The 22,168-nt window shown below is 42.6% G+C and overlaps 1 protein-coding gene across 3 annotated transcripts in view; it reads left to right on the top strand.

Moving 5' to 3' along the window:
* The window catches only part of LOC122813109 (quinone oxidoreductase-like protein 2), a 666,821-nt gene that overhangs the window by 274,743 nt on the left and 369,910 nt on the right, over positions 1-22,168 (top strand). For all 3 annotated transcript variants that reach the window (XM_044085237.1, XM_044085238.1, XM_044085236.1), the window contains exon 5: positions 7,752-7,817. In XM_044085237.1, coding sequence (XP_043941172.1) covers positions 7,752-7,817 — 66 coding nt within the window. The remainder of the gene's footprint in view (positions 1-7,751; positions 7,818-22,168) is intronic.

Raw genomic sequence — 22,168 nt, 5'->3', positions numbered from 1 at the left:
CTCTCCTTCCCTCTGTGGTACTCCTAGGGTATTTACCCTCGTAATAGCTAGGTAGGGCGGAGTCTCTTATGGTGTATTTGTTTGTATATATGTACATACATGCTTATTTTTATGTTTGCCTTCTACTTTTTTGGAAACATTGGCATTTATCCAAAATTTAGCTTTCCAAGAGGGCAACTGGCATCTGGGGCAAGGAACACTGAGGAAAATGGCGTCGGCTGATGCCTTTATACCCGAAGACCAGCAGAGATGACGTCGGGTGAAGTGCGACATCAGCCGAAGCCGGACCCAGACTTTGGAATCCGGCCGACCGAAGGGCTGCCTGACGACAGGACAACCCATTTGTTATGACTGCAGATGCTATCCTGTTCGGACATCTACATTTATGGTAGGTACAAAACTGTACTTTGTGGCTCCACCTTTGTGGAGCGGAATAATCATTGCTGTGCACCACTCTGAGTACGCAGCCTGTGGAGAGGCTGAGATTGAACAATGTGTTTAGGTGAGGGGTAGTTTGTCTGTGAGCCCGTGTAGGATGCAGCCTGGGACACCATCCGGTCCCATTGTTGCTGTGTTTTTGGCTTTGGAGAGGGCTGTTTTAACCAGAGTGTCTGTGATTTCAGGGGCTGTACATTCTTTTGGTATGGTTATGGGCCTTTTTGGGGGTGAGACCGGGTGAAATTTGCACTGAACCTGTCTGCCAGGGTGTTGGCAATATCGGTTGGTTCAGTGTATTTTGTGCCATTCTGCATTAACTCCAAGTAGATCTGAGCATTGCCACTTAGATTCTTGACATAGCTAAAGAATACCCTGTGGTTTTTGGAGTCCTTGGCAATTTTTCTTTTGAAGCTCGCCTTGGACAATTTTATGAGGGATTGTAGTTTCTTGCTGATACTGATCAGGGATATCTTCCCTTCTTGAGATTTTACTCTTTTCTGTGCTAGTTTCCTCCTCCTATTGTATAGCTTGTTTATGACAGGGGTCCACCAGACTGGTTTCCTTTTCTTGGAGGAGTGAGTCTTGGGTTTGCTTGGGATAGCACGATCCATGCATTCTTGTAGGTGCCCGTAGAATGCATTAGTAAAGGATTTTGCAGCTTGGACGGTATTATCCTTTAGCATGGGGGCTTTGAAACTTTCCACTTCTGTCTTAAGTAACGTGAAGTTTGCTTTTGAAAGATTTTTCACGGTGGTTTCCTTTTCCGGTGGTGGGGGGGAATGTGGATATCCAAAATGATTTGTTTATGGTCAGATCTAACCAGCAAGGGGTTGACCTCCGGTGTGGAACACCGGTCGCCCATGTTGGTGATGACCAGGTCCAATACGTTGTCACCTCTGGTGGGAGTGTTGACCAGTTGATCCAGGGCATTTGAGTTTATAAATTCTAGTAAATGTTGGGCAAGGGAGTTAGTACTTTAGTAGTTCTCCCAGTTAATGTTTGGGTAGTTTAAATCACCCAATATTAGGGTGTTTGGTAGGACCTTTATTTTTCCCAGTGTTTCCAGAGATGCGGAATGGGGGTCCTGGGACATAGTGGGTGATCTGTAGCAAGCTACAATTTGAATTGCAGTTTTGCCCATTGTTAGTTGCACGTGGATGATCTCTGAAGCATCGTGCTGTGCCACTAACCTGGAGGTGTGGGTATCCTTGATGAATATGGATACTCCCCCACCTTTTGTATTTCTGTCTGGGTTCTGTGGCTGAAATGTATGGTATGGGTTGTAACCTGATAGTGCTGGGGTGCTGTCTGGAGCCTTAAATCAGGTTTCTGTTATGGCGCATATATCGATTTTCTCCGTACTGAGGAGTGCCTCAAGTGCGTTCATTTTGAGGTTTAGACTTCTGGCATTGAGTAGCATTACCCTCAGATTTTTACTTGTGCTATTTACGGCAGTGGGTTTGTCTTTTGAGCCTTGCCTAAAAAAAGGCACTATGGAGGTGGCAAGAGCCTTGGCCAGTATTCGAAAGCCTAAAGGTGACAGGTGCAGGCCGTCTCTAGCGAAGCAGCGTGGCTTGTCGAGCATGTCATCCCAGGCGAACAGACACTGGATCCCCTTTAAATGACACCAGAAACTTAGCCAATTGTAGAAATTGATATTTTTTTCTTTATACCATTGTAGCATTCTTGGTGAGAGCAGGATGCTACTCAGGGTCAGGGTCATACCGGCCTGGGCTACGTGATCAGAGAGCTCTTCTATGTCTTTTGTCATGTAGTCCAAGAAGGTATGGCTCAGGGCATTCACAACAACATGGACAATGACAGAGTCGTATTTGTACTTGTTCTGGAGTGACCTGACTGCTTGTGTTATGTGGCTGATCCTCGCACCCGACAGGCAGTTAACAGTAACCTTCTCCTTATTCAGCCTAGTCAGTGGGATGTCAGTGTGACTGACTATAGAGTCACCTATTGCTAGTATGTTGGTATGTTATTTTGCCTTAAGGGCTGTGATTGTGTGGCATGCTGGTTTTGTGAAGTATGTGTTTCATGGTTTATGTTGGGTGGCTGGAGGTTGCTTGGATGTCTGCTTTGGAGGTCTCTGTTGCTTTTGCAGATTCTTATTTAGAGCCTCCGAGTATGTTTTTGTGTATTTATGTGTGTTTTTTGCCAGTGCTAGTTTAATGGGTCTGTGTGAGACTGGTGGTGTGATGCCAGTATTTCCCTTCTCCTCTTGACTGCCTAATCCAGTCTTGGGTTAAGAGAGCTTAGCCTCCAGTTTGGCTGTATAATTACATCTCTCGCATGTATTAGTGTTTGGTGGTAGGAGGCGAGGGTTTTCTGTGTACATGAGGCAGTTGTAACATTGCCTCAAAATGCCCTGATGCACCAGTTGGACTGGAGAGTATACCTGAAACTGCCCTTTGGACATGCCTGGATAGGTACAGTAAATTGTTTTACTGAATAGCTGGTAAGGTCGAATAGAGAGCCTTGTCCTTCTGTACATTATAGGGGGGGTCTAGTGCTAGGGTTTCTAAGTGCTTGCTCTGAGTTTTGAGAAAGTGCCAGGCTGAGAAATGAATGGCTTGATTGCTTAAGTTGAAAGTTTGTCTAGTTCTAAGGGAAAAATTGAAGAGGAGACTTTGTGGAGCTGGGAATAGTTATACCCTAGCTAACCGGCGCTCAAAACCAGGTAAATGAGTTTTTTATAGCAGGGAAATGAAAGAGATAGAAATTAGCCCAAACTGGCCAATAAACTACTAATTTCTCGGTTGAAACCACTCCTCCAGGGACAGATAGGCTGCTCAAAGCTCCCCTCTCTCACATGTGAACAGAGAAACTTCCTTCTATCCAAGTTAAGGTATGGGCAAACACAGAGATTTGTAACACAGCCCTGAATTCAGCACTAACCTGAAAAATGGACTATACTAGCTTAAAGTAGCTTAAAGGCAGGAAGCAAGTATATACATATATATATATATATATATATATATATATATATATATATATATATATATATATATATATATATATATATTTATAGGTCTATATTATAATACCGAAAATCCCTTTAAGCAAATGCGAAAACACTGACACGTATTGCGCGAATCGCGAATATGCCGAACGTGCTAAACCACGAAATACAAAGTTGAATTCCCATAGTCAGCCAAGTCCACTTCCCACTACATACTGCCTACCCAAACAAAATAAATAAACCACATACATACACTAACCAAAACCCTACTTCTAACCCTAAAGTAAAGCACCAAAACCCTATTTCTAACTCTACACTAAACCTTACATATATTGCTATCAATGCACTTACCTTAACCCGCACCCTAACCCTAAGGTCCGTAACTATCGCACACTTACACTACAGAGATATACCAAAACAAAACAAATAATCCACACATACATTTAACAAAACCCTAATTCTAACCATACACTAAACCTTACATACATTACCTATCTATGCACTTACCTTAACCCGCACCCTAACCCTAAGGTCAGTAACTATCGCACACTTACCTTACGGAGCTGTACCGCAGAATGGCCAACCATGACACTTCGACTTTTTCAATTTCGCGGTTTAGTACGTTCATGCGGTTCACGCAATACGTGTCGGTGTTTTCGCATTCGCTTAAAAGGATTTTCGCTAATATAATATAGACCCTATATATATATATATATATATATATATATATATATATATATATATATATATATAATTTTTTTTTTTCAGAAAATAAAGCAGATACAATAAAAAAACACTTTAAATGCACATAATAGTATGCTTATTGTTATATATCTCAGTTCAGAGTTGTAGTCAATGCCCCTAGTAATAAAATAAAGTAGGAAGAAACACAAATACAGTAAAGCAGATGAATAAAGTGCAATTGTTTTATATATATATATATATATATATATATATATATATATATATATATATATATATAAAAACAATAGAAAACGAACAAACTGATTTAAACAAGTTAACCAATTAACCAGAAAAAAGCTCAAAACTGAGCCCTGTTCCCGCAGTCTTCAATCAGACAAGTTCTTAACTGCACACTCCCGCTACTAGGGTGCAGGGGAGCCTTCTCCAAAAAAAAATGGCCTGGATCAGTGCTGAAGTTATACAAACAAAGCTAGATTCAGCAGGCCTGAATCTGGTCCTATGCTACAGCAACAAGGCGCACCAATTTCAGAAGGAAACACTTCAAATAAGCAAGCACAATAAGCTTGTGACCAGAAATTCCCAGCTCAGAAGGGCAGAATCCAGCCTCTCCTCCCACAAGAGTGCAGACCACAAACCTTAATGTAGAACTTCTGCAGTTTTTCATGCCAGAGCCTCTTTAGATGACATTTGTGCAGCAGCCACTTGGGTTTCTCGTCATACCTTTATCACTCATTAGAAAGTGGATCAGGTCTCTAGGGGATGGGCATCTTTCAGTTCAGTGGTGCTAAGGAATATTCTTCCATGAGACCTCCCAAGATTTAGGTAGCTGGGGACTCTGTCCCACAGTCAAGGATTACATGAAGATTGACATCAGCTAAAGAAGTTGTGTCTTACAATTACGTTCCATCTGTGTTGTCGATCTTCACTAATCCTTGACATCCCCTTCCTTTGTCCCCCAGCCTGAGACTCTTAATGGATCGAATTGTCCCGGGACTGGTTTCATATTAGGGACACACATCCGGTCTCTTCTTCCTATTTGCCTGCCACTAATTTAGGCAAACTCAGTCTGAGGTAATTTTGAGAGGAGCATTATCAGTAAAAGCCTAGCTTGAGAGTTTGGAAGTCATGAGCTGAAATAAATGGCTGAGTCAGTTCCAAGGCTCGGAACCGAGCCCACAGTCGAGGATTAACGAGGATCTATAATGCAAATAGAACGTTAAGGTAAGACATAACTTTTTTGTAGCACTAGATATTATTGAATAAGTAAAACACACAGTGCTTTTAGCCAAGCATCACAGAAAATTCAGTGACTCTTCTCTAAAATAAAAAATGTACATTTTAACCTATTAAATGAGGGCGTAATAAATGCTGACATGGCTAATTTATTGCACAGCAGCACCACAATACTCAAGCTAGTATGGCATCATTAGAAGCCCTTATGTTCTTTACATCTTAACCTGTTTCTCATTAGTTGATGCACTAAACCCTGACAACAAAGGTGAGAAGCTACTGTCTCTCAGCTTCCGTGCACATATTGTCATTGGCTGTTGAGCTGTACCATGTAGTAAATATTACACCTCCTTTAAGAGGTAGACGGGGAAGGAGTAGTGGTGCTGTAGTGATGGCATCCTAACTTGGTCCATAAGCAAATAACATGCTATCAATTTGCAGAGTATTACTAGCTTAGCCAACAGCCAGAAGTCAGAATCAAACTGTGCCTTGCATCTGTGAGGTAAAGACCTTATCCATCATTACAGTTTCACCCTCTGAAATTCTTTAGTAATGGAACTTTTGATAGCTATGGTAACATTTTAGAAAGTAAGGTTATCAGTAAGTGGACTGATTTTGTCCTGCTAGTGACCACAGATGTGTAACTGCTGTAGTTTGCACTTTTAGAGGCATAGTTATTTTGGAGTTGGTGTACTTAAGTAGAACTATGGGGGGGAGGCAGGAAGGAAGGGCTTAAAGCACTTGAAATATTTTAGCCAGTTTTTAGGTTCTGTGTTTTTTTTTTTTTTTTGAGTGATTGCACTTTTAGTGCTGTTAATAAGTACCCTGCATTTTAGTCATAGGATCCTGGTTTTGCACACTGCAGATTCTTCACGTCTAGCATTATTTCCATGTCACCTCTTCTGCCTTATAAAATCTTTTTCCATTTTTGAGCCTCCTTCATTTTGAATGTTAGGTGATGCCCTTCCTTCGAATTAGTGTTTGTAAATGAAAAAATAAGTAAGAATCTCAGCTGATAATACCAAGAGCTGCTGTTCTAGCAGGTGTTTGCCACATACTGGTTGTTGATACTAACTGGATCTGTGATGCATGGACCGTATTCAGTCATAGTATAAACTGTTTCTTTTGAGTTACAAATATATATTATATTATATTATATTATATTATATTATATTATATTATATTATATTATATTATATTATACATGAGAAATACAAATCACCTTTGTCTTGCACAAGTAACATTCCAAATGCAAGTAACTTTTAATGTTTTCACTCCTAATGGTTGTATGACTTCAGGACTTGCGATAATAATTCAAAAATATACAATGTTAAGATAAAGTGTTTTTGGTCATGCTAGTCTTGTGTTCTGATATCTGTTTTGTTAAAACTGGCTGACTCACCTAGACTCATCCTTGCATCTTAGATTTGCTCCCCTTTCCTCATGCCAAATAGCTTGAAGCCAAATAGCTTGAATCTGTGTACAAGGATTGGTAAGCAGTAAAGAAACACACAATAAAAAGGAATGCTTGAGCGTACCAGCTTTCCTAAACATGCCAAACAATGAGTCTGTGACCTGCAACATGAGAAAACGGAGACTTGGAGCACAATTTGTTTTGTTGTTGGCAGATTACAGAACCACTGCAGTATAGACAGGAAAGAAAGCAGTAAGAGACTGGATATGAAACTTGAGGCCATTTATAGATTTTAATATCCAGAGGTAGAACTAAAAACAAATGAGGAGTCTCTAAGATTATTTCACGGAGTCTGCCTTATGTTTTTAGAATCTAGAACTCTGTAGTGAACCCAAGGCAAAGCTAACATGCTTGAGAGGTCCGAGTGGAACAGTAGGCAGCCTTAAGGTCTGTTTCTTTCATAAAGGAATGGATGTGTGGCTCCATCAGCCATCCTCTTCCAATTTATCCAGCCCTAAATTTATAGATGGAGGATACCACAATGCTACAAGCCAAAATGTACTCATGTTACTTTATAGGGAGCTACTTGGAAGTGTGCAGTATACGTTGTTGTGGGTTTCCCGAATGTCCACTTTAAATTCTCATTGCCTGCTTTCCTTGATTCCTGCAGAGGAAATTGGAACTAGGAGCATTTTTTGAAACATTACATTTTTTTAAGTGTTTGATAAAAATGTGCCATTTTTCTTGAGACTAAATAAAGCATTTTATCCCATGAATCTTTGACTGAAATGTTATTTGCTAAAGAAGCTTACTCGTGCAGAACATAATAAATCTAATACCTCTCTCAGTTCAGCAGAGCATTGATCTGTCTTATCATTAGCATTTATATATGCATATGTAGTAAACTGTCAGTTCAAATGAAGAAAAGTTCTCAGTTACCATTAACTGTATCAAACAATATGAACAACATTTCTTTGTTAAATTTTCTTCCAGGGTGACCGTGTGCTTGGATTTAGCCCGCAAAAAGCAATGGCAGAGGAGTGTGTTATTGACCACAAGGTAAATAGTAACTGATTAGCATAGCACAAGTTTTTCTCAAACCTCTCCCTGTGTTTCAGTGCTTCATTTAGTGTACTATCCTGCAAAAACTGTTCTGTTAACCTGAAAGACCTAGGCTAGTATCTAGTTTTAAGATACACATCTGTTGTCCTTTGTTTTATTGTTACAATTTTATACTTCACATGTTTCCAACTGTTGTTTTATAAGCTAGTATGTCACAGGAGTAAATAAACAGTGAAGTAGAGGGTTTTGCTTTATGGTGTAGTAACTGTAAATCTGGAGTATATTTTGCCACAAGGCCAAAGGTAGAATGCTAATTGTCCAGAAATGATGCTCCCCAACACACCCTTGCACACTAATGCAGACCCTTAATGCATCTTATCATATTTACAAAATTGTTCTTAGTTTCTGAATAAGCAGCAATGTACTTGAACAAGTGTTTCTGAGAAAATATGTTTCCATTGACTTGTGTTAGTTGAAATTAGCGAATGATGTGTTATTTATAATATTTAATCTGATGTCAGTCTTCGTTCATTCTAGACCAGGGGTGGGCAAACTTTTTGATTCGTGGGCTACATTGAGTTCTAACATTTGACAAAGGGGCCGGAACAGGAGCAGATAGATATGGCATGCTTTGAAAACATCACCTCATTGGGGGAAAAATACACATCTTGGGATATGGAGAAAACATGTGCTTTAATTTCCAATGAAAATGAAGAAAGGCATTACAATAAAATCTCATCTGGAAGAGAAAGATTCCAAGACCATTTTACCTCAGGTAACATTGCATGAGCATCTACACTACACAATGGCTCCCTAAAAAAACTTATATATTCAAGTGCCTGCTTACATATTAATCCCTTGTGAACCAAACAGAACACAGTAATAACTGCTTCTTCTTACCTACTTAATAGTGTACTTTTAGGAGAGCTTAAATTAATAAGCTAGTAAATCATTTTACACGCAGATACATTTTCTGTCAGTGAAACTGGACATCTATTTAACTTCAGCAGGTTTTGAACAGTGATGCTGCAATCTATACACACACACACACACACACACACACACACAGACACACACACAGAATCTTGTCAGCTTTCATAATTCACTTTCTCTCTCCAATCGCTCACACACACATACACTCTTCACCTTTCAAACCTGCATTCAATCACTTTCTCTCTCTGATCGCTCAGACACACACACACACACACACACGCATTCACCTTTCAAACCTGCATTCACTCACTTTCTCTCTCAATCGCTCACACACACACACACTCTTCACAATTCAAACCTGCATTCAATCACTTTCTCTCTCTGATCGCTGACACACACACACACACTTCACCTTTCAAACCTGCATTCACTCACTTTCTCTCCAATCGCTCACACACACACTCTTCACAATTCAAACCTGCATTCATTCACTTTTCTCTCCGATCGCTCACACACACACTTCACCTTTCAAACCTGCATTCACTCACTTTCTCTCACCGATCATTCACACACACACACACACACACACACACACACACACACACACACACACACACACACACACACACACACACACACACACTTCACCTTTCAAACCTGCATTCAGTGATTCACTCACTTTCTCTTTCCTATCGCATACACACACACACACACACACACACACACACACACACACACACACACACACACACACTCTCTCTCTCTTACCCTGAGTAGTGCTCGGCGTCTTCTGTTCAGTCCATCCTCATGTTGCTGCTGCTGCCATTAATCCTGGGCCCGGCTCCGTTTCAGGGCTCGCTGTATCCCCCAGCCTGCTAACGCCATTAATCCCAGCTCCGTGAGCTCGCTATATCCCTGGCCCCTTTGCTGCTGCCATGAATCCGTTTCAGGGCTCGCTGAGTCAGCCTCTTCTGTTCCACATGTTGCATTCCCGCTGACTGTTAACTTAACCGCCAGCCAGCCGGAATGATGATGCGAGCTCCTTGAGCTCAATTCCGACTGGCTGGTAGCCTGACGGTGCTGACATCATCGTGCACGTGATGACGTCAGCCCCGACAGCATGAAAATTTAAAAAAAAGAAAAGAAAAATCGGAAATGAAGGGGTGCCAAGTTTGGCGGGCCGAATCAAAACGTTTAACATGTGGCATGTGGCCCCCGGGCCGTAGTTTGCCCATGCCTGTTCTAGACGAATGGGACTTTGTTCTGATCCTCTGAACCAGCTCGCCAGCCCAAAAACACTTAAGCTAAGACTGTAACCGTAATGTCCCCCTATCCATTACTTCAGATTTCATTTGCCTATCTGTTAGCAAGACACGTCAGTCTTTGCTCTCAGCTAAGTTCTTAAAATTTCTATTTTTTAAGCTAATTGTGTGTATTTTCTCTCTCTCCATGTATATTTTTATATAATTATTTTCAACTGTGTTTGATACTCTACCCAATACCTTTGGTTATCGCCATTACCATTGTTGGTAACTCCCCCTCCCGCCTTTCTTACCTTTTTGTGTTAACTCTTAATACCGTCGTTGGTACTTCTTTCCTTTCTTCCTTATACCTTTTTGGTATTTCTGCACTACCATCGTTGGTAGATCTTCTCTTCTATCCTTTGTGATTGTGTGTGTGAGAGCTTGTTATACTTAAAAGCTAATTTCCTTAAAATGGCAGAAAAATATAAAGGTACTTATGCATTCAGACAGTGCCAAGACTGTGGCGGAAAGATGCCCAGTTCTGATGGGCATCTTTGATGTGTTTTTTGTCTAGGAGCTCTGCATCTCGATCAAAATTGTGACATCAGCCAGGCCTTTAGTAACTGGGCCGTGGTTGAGTGTCAAGGTAAGCTCATTTTAAAGGGCATGTTGAAAACTCCTTTTAGTGAACCCTTGTCCAAGTCTGATCTCCCCCCACACTCCGAAATCAGACCCTTCCAAAAAGAAGAGCCACTTGGTACCTGTGTCCCCCATGGCACCAGTGGCCCAAAAACATAAGGCTCCAGTTCCAGCTACCTCCACAGAACTGAAAGCTAAGGCACCAAAGCTACAAATCCAAGAATTCTCAGCATCGACTACTACTACAGTGTCATCGGCTCTGGCATCTCTGGTTTCCGGCTTGGTGCAGACCTCTACGCCTCAGCAGGCTTTGCCTACCCCATTGGTGCCAAAACCTGATCCAAACCTTCTTCCCAGGATGAGGTACTCACCTTCCATGGACCCCTTTGTGGGCCAGCTGCCCAGTCCGTTTCTGGAAAGACCAGAGTCTCCTTCAGGATTATCCATTCGATCCTCCAGGAGTCTCGCCGAGATAGACGTCATGAGATTGGTGAATTAGCTGTTGGCGGCCAGAGGTATTCCTGCCCCTTTTCGGGGCCCTCTCCCTCTTGGAGTTGGGGTATCTTCTCCATGGACTCCTTTACTATCTCTTCCTCTGACTTTCACCAGAGTTTCGGAGCCCAGCACTTCGATTCCCCCATTACCAGCTATTCCAGTGCCATTAGGCATCCCTACCTCGGCACCAGATATTGCTGTGACTTCTTCGGTTCCCTCCTCTGAACAGATAGATTTTCTGGGCTGAGAGTCCACTGATGGTTCCGAGGGTCTTGGATCAGCTCTTGTTTTTCTATTCAGAGCCGACCGTGAGACTACACGGATTCTGCTGTTTCCTTATCTGGACAATTGATTCCTCTCTGCCCCTACCAGCCGTCTACTGCTTCAAGCCATAGACTATATCATACACTTGTTCAGTGTCCTGGGCATAACAGTCAACAAAGAAAAGACAGCTGTCTCCCACTCAGGACCTAGAATTCATAGGAGCCTGCCTCAACACAGTTTTGTGTGTAGCTTTTCTACCCTTTCACAGGCTCCAAAAGGTAAGGTCTCAAGTTCAGCTCATTTTAGTAAAACAAAGTGCCCACTAAACTTATCCTTCATGCCCTAGGATCTGTGGCAGCGGTCATCACCTTGGTTCCCTTGGTGAGATTCACATGAGGATACTTTAATGGCTTCTGGCTTCTCAATGGTCCATTCTATCTCATCCAGTGACTCACTCGATCTTAGTAACAGGCCATTGCAAAAGGATCTGTCCTAGTGGATGCAGTCAGAAGAAATCCAAATGGGCTGTCCCTTTGCTCCCCCTCAACCCAAGGCCATGGAGACACAGATGCCTCCCAGATGGGGTGGGGGGCATTATGTGAGAAGAACAGTCCAAGGCACTTGGTCTCCATAAGAGACTAACTTGCCCATCAGTGTCCTGGAAATGAGAGTAGTGCACTTAGCGTTGCAAACCTTTCAATCTGCTCTTCCTCTGGGCACAGTTGTGATCCAATCAAACAACATGTCAGTGGTATGGTGCATCAACAAACAGGGTGGAAACAAATCCTACCCCCTTTGCCGGGAAGCTCTGAGTGTGACAATGAGTGATATCTTCCAACTGTTTTCTTGTGGGATTGCATATCCCTGGGAGCTCCAAAGTGATAGCGGACAAGCTGAGCAGACACATTCTACTACCTCACAAGTGGTCTCTAAATTCCAAAGTGGCAAAGGAAGTCTTTCTCTGCTGAGGCCAGCCTTGGTGTAATCTCTTTGCCTCCCCAATGAATTAAGTGCCGCATATACTTTGCCCTAATTCCCCCTCATGGGCAGTCCCAGAGAGAGGCTCTCCTTCTTGATTCGCTCTCGGGCCTTCTTTATGCCTTTCCCCTCATATTCCTCTTCCTGAAGAAAGCCCAAAGGTTGTGAAGCAAAGTGATTCTCATTGCTTCTTTCTGGCCCAGGCAAGTTTGATTCCCCTTTCTATGGCCTCCCTTGATTCGCCATCCGTGGATTCTGGACCCAGTTGCAGACCTGCTGTCTCACCCGCAGGGACTGGTGCATCCTGATCTACATGCTCTCAAGCTCACAGCTTGCTTCCTCCAATTCCATTAGTCGCCAAGCAGAATAATTTAACACCCCCATACAAAAAATTATTCTGGCTTCTCATAGACCTTCCACCAGGAGATTCTATTCCAGTAAATGGAAAAGATTTTCAATTTGGGCCTCTGAAAACAATTTAGACCTCTCTTCGGCACCTGTTGAAAACGTTTTGGAATTTTTAGCCACCCTTTTTGACCAAGGAGCTTCTGCTTCCACCATTGGAGTTCATTTAGCAGCCATTTTTAATTTTCACAATGGATACAATGACCATTCTTTAATTTTCCATTGCCTATGCAAGGTCTTTCTCAAAGGTGCTTTACGTCTAAAACCTCCATTCAAAGATCCCTTGGCTCCATGGGATCTAACCTTGGTTTAGCAAACTTCAGTACTACCTCCCTTTAAACCAGCAGCTACTTGCCATCTCAAATTCCTTTCCTGGAAAAAAATCTTTTTTTAATAGCCATCACTTCAGCCAGAGGAATCTCTGAGATCAGGTATTCATAGTTTCATAGTTTAGTACTAGGCTATCTGCCCTGGGGCATTTGTAAGCCTAGCCATAGTGATGTGGCTTTCGCCACCCCATAAAATGGTACAAAATGTACAGAATAGATTTAGAATACTGTGCCTCTGTCTAGTAGTGAAACAGTGAAGGTCCCCTTATTTAATAGAATTAGTTTACTGTGCCCCTGTCTAGTAGTGACACAGATGTGACCCCTGGGGTAAACTTACGATCTCCCATCCACTCATCAAGATTTCTCTTGAAGAGAGTCAGTGAGGGGCTCTGCCTAACATGAACTGGGATCTTGTTCCAGAGCATGGGAAGCCTCTGGGTTATGAATCTATCCCTCCAGCATGTCCTATTCATACTTGTGCCGAGGTTTAAGTCTTTAGCTCTCGTGGTTCTGATGGATTTGGATTTTTTGAGGTGGAGCATGTCCATCAGTTCCTGATTGGACATGGCCTTGTACGTCTGGCAGAGATCACCTCTGAGCAGGCGGTATGCTACTGAATAGGGCTGGAGTTTCTTTAGTCTGGCAGAATAAGACATATGTTGGAGACCCTTGATCCTCTTGGTGAGGTACTTTTGTGGTCTCTCCAGCTGTTGCAAATGCCGTGTGAGGTACATACCAAATGGGGCATTGTACTCAATCATGGGTCTGATGAGGGAGGAGTATAGGGGTACAATGACATCCATGGATCTGGATGTGAATCCCTTCATGATAAGGTGTGCAAGGTAGAATGTTTTTCTAACCACTTTGGCAACGTGGGTGTCAAATGAGAGGTCGCTGTCGACTTGGGTCCCTAGGTCTCTGATTACTTTTTCCGTACTCAGTGTGTTGCTGTCTATGTGATAATTTGTGGGTACTTTGTTTTTCCCCAAAGGGGATGACTATACATTTTTTGGCATTTAGTTTAAGGCCGTGACTCCAGTACCAGTTGTCCGTTTCTGTGAGGCCTTTTTGTAGGATGTATGTGTCCGCTGGTGTATCGACTATGGCGCCTAGTTTGCAGTCATCTGCGAACTTTGTCAGCCACAACCCTCCCGTGTTTGCTTTAACATCTGAGAAATAAATGCCGAACAAGAGGGGTCCCAGGACAGATCCCTTTGGGACACCACTTGTGACTGGCTTTGAGTCTGATATTGCTCCAGCGATTTTAACTTTATGGGTTCTGTCCTTTAGCCAGTTTGGAACCCATCTAGTGACATAAGGGTTTACATTTAAGCTGTTGAGCTTATCTATGATGCCTGAGTGGGGTATTGTGTCGAAGGCCTTAGCCAAGTCCAGGTAGGCTGTATGGACTGCTTTGCCCTCATCAATGGCTCTAGTGACTGTTTCGAAAAAGTCAACCAGGTTCAAAAGGCAGGATCTGCCCTTTACAAGGCCGAACTGGGTGGATCAAGTGTCTGTAGGTCCCCAATGTCTCTGTTTATTAGTTCCATAATGATTCTTTCCATAGCTTTGCAGACCAGGCTGGTTAAGCTTATGGGGCAGTAGTTCCCAGGATCTGTAGAGGTACCCCCTTTGTGGAGTGGGACCACTGTTGCTGTACGCCATTGTTCAGGTACATATCCTGTAGTAAGGCTAAGGTTAAATACCATTTTTATGTGCGGGTTTAGCTCCTCTTGGAGTTCACGTAACATGCAACCCGGGATACCGTCAGGTCCCATTGATGCTGTGTTTTTAGCTTTGCTGAGGGTGGCTCTCACTTGGACATCTGAGATGACAGGGAGATTACATTCAGCTGGGATAAGTATTTCTTCTTTTGGGGGTGAGGGAGGGGAGAAATTTGCACTGAACCTGTCAGCCAGAATGTTGGCAATATCTGTGGGTTCAGTGTATTTTTTGTTGTTGTGAACTAACTCTGAGCATATCTGAGGGTTTACGCCCAGGTTTCTAACATAGCTGAAGAAGGCTTTGTGGTTATCTTTAGTGTCCTTAGCAATTTTTCTCTCAAAGTTGGCCTTGGATGTTTTTATGAGCGAACTTAGTTTTCTGCTAGTTTTGATCAGAGATGTCTTCCCTTTATGGGATTTTGCTCTGTCGTGCAGTAGCTTCCTTCTTTTGTTATACAATTTGTTAATGGCTGAGGTCCACCAGACAGGACGCTTGCTTTTGGTGGAGAGGGACTTGGATTTATTTGGGATTGCATGATCCATGCATTCTTGGAGATGTCCATAGAAAGCATTTGTGAAGGATTCAGCATTGTGCGATGTGGTATCCACTGGCCCAGTGGGCTTAAAGGATACCATCTCAGTCTTAAGAAGAGAGAAGTCTGCTTTTGAGAAGTTTTTCACTGTGGTCTTTTGTGCTGGGGTGGAGGTGGGATATGTATATCCAGGGTGATTAGTTTGTGGTCAGATCTCACTAGTGAGGGGTATACCTTCAGTGTGGAGCATTTTGTCCCCATGTTTGTGATGATCAGGTCTAGTATATTATCTCCCCTAGTGGGAGAGGTGACTAGTTGTTCCAGTGCATTTGAATTTATGAATTCCAGGAACCTTTGGGCTAGGGTGTTAGGGCTAGAATAATGTACCCAATCTATGTTAGGGTAGTTGAAGTCTCCCAATATGATGGTATTTTGTGATACATTCATATCCTCCAATGTCTTCAGGAAGGCTGAGTGGGGTTCCTGAGATTGGGAGGGTGGTCTGTAACATGCTACCAGTTGTATAGCAGTTTTGCCTATGGTTAGTTGCACCTGTATGGTCTCCGATGCTTCATGTGTTGCTACTAACATGGAGGTGTGGGTGTCCTTGATGAATATGGACACTCCCCCTCCCTTTGTGGTCCGGCCCCGGTTTTGGGGCGAAAAGCATGATACGAGGTATAGCCTGGTAGCGCTGGGGTGCTCTCAGGAGCCTTGAACCAGGTTTCAGTTACTGCACAGACGTCGATGTTCTCCATACTGAGGAGTGCATCGAGTGCCTGCATCTTGAGATTTAGACTTCTGGCGTTGAGCAGCATTACCCTTAGTTTTTTCCATTTTGTTTTCTAAGGAGGAGGGTTCATCTTTTGAGCCATGCCTAAAAAGGCACTATGGGGGTGGCAAGAGCCTTAGCCAATATCCCGAAGCCCAGTGGTGACAGGTGTAAGCCATCCCTTGAAGCAGCGTGGCTTGTCCAACATGTCATCCCAGGCAGACAGACATTGGATCCCCTTAGAATGACACCAGTACTTGAGCCAATTATTAAAGCTGATCATCTTGTCTTTGTATTGTGGCATCATTCTTGGTGAGGGCAAGATGCTGCTCAGGGTCAGGGTCATACCAGCCTGGGCTACATAATCAGAGAGCTCCTCTATGTCTCTTTTCATGTAGTCCAGGGAGGTACGTCTCAGGTCATTCACGCCAGCATGAACAATGACGGAGTCATATTTGTACTTGCTTTGGAGTGACCTGAGTGCGTGTGTTATGTGGCGGATCCTAGCTCCCGATAGGCAGCTCACAGTCACCTTCTCCTTGTTCAGCCTGGTAAGCGGGACATCAGTGTGTCTGACTATAGAGTCACCTATTACTAGTGTATCAGGCATGGTGTTTGGCCTTAAGGGCTGTGATTGATTGACACACTGATTTATTGAAGTATGTGTTGCATGTGTTTTGTTTTGAGGTGGTGGATTTTTGGATGTCTGCTTTGGGAGCCTCTGTTGTTTTGGAAAGTTTTTTATTAGAGCCTCCGAGTATGTCTTTGTGTTTTTATGTGTTTGGTTTGCAGTTGTGGTAGGTCTATGTGGGACTTGGTTTGTTGTGTGTGTGTGGTTACCATCTCCTCCTGTCTGGTCATGCCAGCCCTGAGTTGAGAGAGTTCAGCCTCCATTTTGGCTATATAGTTGCATCTCTCACATGTATTTGTGTTTGTTGGGAGGAGGAGAGGGTTGTCTGTGTACATGAGACAATTGTAGCATTGTCTCGAGATACCCAGATTAACCAGCTGAACTGGAGAGGATGCCAGTAATCTACCACTTGACATGCTAGAACAGTATAAGGGAGTGCTTTGCCTTTAAGGGAAGTGGATATTCACAGGGGTGGTAGGTGGATGTAGTGCTTACTTAGTATGAGAGTGCTTACTTAGTAGAGAAGTTTTGAGAACAAGTGCTAGGCTTATAATATAGCGAGTAGTCTGATTATACTAAGAGTAGAGCTTCCTTAAGGGAAAATTTGAAGAGCAGACTTGGCAGAGCCAGAAGATGTTTAACCGGCGCTGCGCTATGCGCACAATTGTGCAAAGCCGCACAAACGCGGATTTTAAACAGGGAACTTCAAAAGAGCTAGAAATGGTCCAAAACAACCAATTACTACAGCTCTTGTGCTGAGGTCACTTCCTACAGGGACAGGTAGGCTGCTCAAGGCTCCCCACTCCCACTGGTGAGCAAAGAAACTTCCCTCTATCCAAGTAAGGTAATGGACAACACAGGAACTACACCACAGCCCAGAATACAGCAAAGCCTGTAAACTGGTCTAAACTAGTCAAGGAGAGGAGGGCAAACAAGGATTATTTTTTTGTTTTTAGATAGAAACACACAGAAAATGCAGAAACAGTAATAAATCAGTTACACAGGCTAGCACACTTTAGTGGGCAGCCTCAACAGTTAAATTAAACAAACAAACAAACTTTCGATCAAATTCGACTAAAATGTAACTTTAAGTGCAGATATTAAATAATGCAGCAAACAGCTAAAAAAACAGTTTAGGCTTGTTTAGGGTAAGCTAGAGAAGGTATTTCAAGTAAAAAAAACAGCAAAGATACTTAAATGCGAAACCCCTGTATGTTATTTTTCATAATAAAGACAGGGTGTCGTTGAGAACTAACCCTTCCTTTCTTCCTAAGGTGGTCTCCAAATCAAATATTAAGTCAAACTATTGAGTTACCAGTTTTCTTCCCCAAGTTTTCCAGCAAAGATGAATATTGAAACAATGAAGGCCTTCTCTTTTGCCTTCAGTCTTTTTGGTTTTGTTTAATGAGTGCTGTTTTTTTTGGTTGGTTAAAGGTGAATATTGCTTGCATTTCCTGGACGTTCATAGTCAACTATGTTTTTACCTTGACAGGACTAAAGAGTTCAGGAAATCATATCAATTGTTTATTTCCTTTTGTGACCCAATGGTTGGAAAAGGTGGCTCAAAAGTGACTTTATCTAGATGGCTGAGAGATTGTGTTACTTTCATTTATGGGCATAACAACCAAAAGTTACCTGTGCCTATAAGAGCGCATTCAACCAGATCAATTGCCACATCAGCTGTTTTTCATTCAAAAGCTTCCATGGAGAAAATATGCATAGCTGCAACTTGGGCTACGCCTCATACCTTTATCACTCATTACTAATTGGATATGGTCTCCAGGGGAAGAGCATCCCTTTGGCTCTGTTTCTCAGGAATATCCTTCCATAAGACCAAACAGGAACTAAGTAGCTGGGGACTCGGTCCCATTCTTCAAGAATGAACAAAGATTGACAACATCAGATAAAGAAGTTATGTACTCACCATAACGTTCTGTCTGTGTTGTCGGTCTTCGTTCATTATTGACATCCCACCCACCTTCCCCCTCTTGTAGATTTCCTAGGGGATCGAACCCTTGTCCTGTGTTTTCATAGGGTTTTTACCTTGGACAGTGCTTCTGCTTACAGTTTCTGTGTACACTCTTGCTATGGTTTGCAAACTCGATCTGAGATAATGGAGAGAGGGACATTATGGTTAGAGTCATTGCTCGAGAGTTTTTTGTCCGGCACAAGCTGTATAATGGCCAAGCCGGTTCCAAGGATCAGAACCAAGTCCCATTCGTTATGAATGAACGAAGATAGACAACACAGATGGAACGTTATGGTGAGTACATAACTTTTTTTATTTTTAGTTAATGTTTCCAGTCAGTGATTGAGTTATTTATTTTCAAGATAACACTTACCAATAATAAGTTATCAGTTTTATCTATGTAGGTGTCAGTTCATAGTGTCGGTGTGCTGGTCCACAGCCCCCTTTTAACCAAGACCCAAGCCAGTGAAGGAGCAAGTACAGATAACAGTTCATTGTATTTGTTGTTTAGAATGTGTTTTAAGATAATACTGAATTTACAGTTGATTTTCAGAGCATTTTGAAGCTTAGTATAGTTAATAACATAAGCAAGTGAAATAAATGTATAGATTATACTTCATACATTATGCTAATCTAGACCTAAAAGGTACAGTCAGATAACCCTTTGCTTTCTTAGGGGAACTTGTATAGAACTAGCATAAAAATGTTTCCCTGATTTCTTAAGCATTTTTTTAAGTAGGTGAAGTGGCTCCCAAAATGTGATACCAGCATCTTTTTATAGTTTAATTTCTGGACTTAACAGGGCTTAGTCTTCTGCAAACAGAGGCCAGCACAGTAGAGAAAACATAATTCAGTACAGTTAAGGTCATCTAATAAGCATTTATTTGAGTGGGTTATTTCAGTGGAAGGTAATAATATTGCTGACTTCCAAGACCACAAGTTTAGGGTTTAGTAGTGACAAAGTGAGTACGTACAAGTAGCTGTGCTCATGTGAGTGATACTGTGCAGTGTTGGAGGTAGTCTGACAAGTTGAGGGAAAACTCCATTCTGAACTCTAGCTAGCCTTATCCCAGTGTTATTTTTCTTTCTCACTTAATGTCCATTCACCCTGCACAAACCAGGAATTCCATACTCGGCTAAATTATTTTTTTCCATAAACAACCCACCTGTACTTGCTGTAAGAAAGGTGCCGTAACATAATTCTAATAGACTTTATACTGTTCCCACACTCTCCCTCTTTATACCCCCCCATTTACATCCATATTGTATATATTGTACATACACCAAGAAGACACTTCATAGTATGGAGGGTGTGAAGTTCACTCCTTGAATTATGTTATGCACCTAGTTCACTAATAAAAACCGAACTGTAAAATACATACTACAGAATAATAAAATAGAAAATAGTAGGTAGTCCACAGTTAAAAATGGAATATCCCTTATTGAAACACACAAACAAGTGATCCTAGCTGAGTATATCTTACATACTATTCCACAACCCTGATTCTGTAACTTCTCACTCCGTATAATCCTTCTGTCCTGTAGGCGACATTAGCTGTCATATTTAACCGTGTGTGTTCTGTTTAACACATGCTAAACATGTAATGTTATGTAGTCCTATCTCGCCGCAATTCTTGCTGGATGGGTTCGAAGACGATATTTGCCTCTGACTCGACTGATACTAAAGCTCGAGAGCTTTTACTGGCTCGAGGCTAACCCCTATCCCATGGTGCCTCACTGCAATTACCCAGATCTCATTTGCCGCGAAAGCTACGAGGTTGTCTCCTTACCGGCTCGTTGGCTAAGCAGAAGATTTATTTACTAAATCTTGTTTTTTCATCACCTTTTTCTTCATCTTTTACTTCTTGTTGTTAGTAGCTTTATTGCGTGATTGTACTGAGTATTTGACCCCTGTTTTCCACCCATAGGATTGTACGGCATGTTTCAGTTAGAGGGCCATAGTTGCCCTTTTAAGTTAGAGGGCCTTTCCTCCCTGCGTGTTTCTTCAAAAATAAATAAATAAATAAATAAATAAAATATAGAATCTTTCCTTTTTCTATCTTTACTGTTGTTGGTATTTTTACCTCAGTAGATAGTACTGTTAGTATAGTTAGTGTTGGTGTCTATCTTTTCTAGGTAGCTTTATTAGTTGTTCTTGTTAGCATGTCTAAGGATAAGGACAGAGAACACAAGGACCATCGCCCTTCGGGGTTTAAAAAATGTGATAAATGTTCACAGAAAATGTCTTTGACAGATGGTCACACTAGCTGTGTGTACTGCTTAGGTGAAGCCCACTTACAAGAGCCCTGTACCTTTTGACATGCCTTCAGTACCAGGGTTTTGAACGAGAAGAAACGCAAACTGATAGATAAAGGTCTCATGACTAGTTCCTTCCAGGAACAGCTGGAACTTGGTCAGACAGCTCCTAAGACTACTAAATGAAAATCTTCGGCTCCAGCTTTGAAACAGTCGAAAAAGTCCAAAGTGACAGAGCCAAGGAGTTCTGGGTCCGATTCCGTTTCTTCTGTCTCGGTGCCATCAGTCTCTTCGGTGCCGAGACAGTTACCTGACATTGACCCTGTCTCACCTACCTTGAGATTTCCTATTTTGGAGAGGAGAAGATCTCCTTCTGTCTCCACCCAATCCTCCAGGACACTCTCAGATGAGGACATTGAGCGGGTGGAGAAAGAGGTTGCTTTCTGACCCTGTTGTGGCTAGAAAATTGGCCCCTCCGGACCAAAAGGCTTCGGAGTCGACCCTTTTGCAATTCACTGCTCCTCCTCCGACTGCTTCGCTCTTGGAGCCAATCACTTCAGGTTCCTCAATGTTGGGTCCTTCGGTTCCGAGGATTCTTCTTGCTTTCTTGGAACCGATAACTCTATCCTCAGCAGCTCATTCAGGAGCAGAGGGATCTGAGAGTCTACTCCGAGGGGATAGTCAACCTGTGTTTTCTTCGGAACCGACTCTCCCTCTTGGTACTTTGGCTCAATTCAGCTCGGTTCCCACATCTGCATCGGAGCCATTCCCTCTTACTCGGAGCTGACCATCCGTCTCCTCGGAGTGGAGGTCTTCTTCGGAGCGGGGGGGGGCCTTCGAAGCAGTAGAGAAGGCTTTATCCTCTGCAAAAGCCATACCCTTGGAACCGATGTCCCACCAGCAGCCGGCAGCAACCGCTTCACCCCTGCCACCTCCACAGTGTAGGGAACCAGAGACTCAAGCAGCCCCTATTGGAGGTGCCCCCTCTTCCGAGACCTCCCCAGAATATCCCACTGGAGACCTCCCTCGGAAGAGTCTTTGTAAGAGGAAGCATGTTGACTCACCTGAGTCTGTCACATCGGACACTGATTTGGAGGAATCGGAAGGGTCCCCTAGATCCCCCTCTGAGGAATTCTCCTTTTCTGATATCCTGGAAATCCTTAGAGGGGTGATTGG

Source organism: Protopterus annectens, chromosome 10.part0, assembly GCF_019279795.1.
Source record: "Protopterus annectens isolate FY-2018-M chromosome 10.part0, PAN1.0, whole genome shotgun sequence".
Classification (NCBI taxonomy): domain Eukaryota; kingdom Metazoa; phylum Chordata; order Ceratodontiformes; family Protopteridae; genus Protopterus; species Protopterus annectens.
The sequence above is the reverse complement of the archived record's forward strand: the minus strand, read 5'-3'. Positions and strand labels throughout refer to the sequence as shown.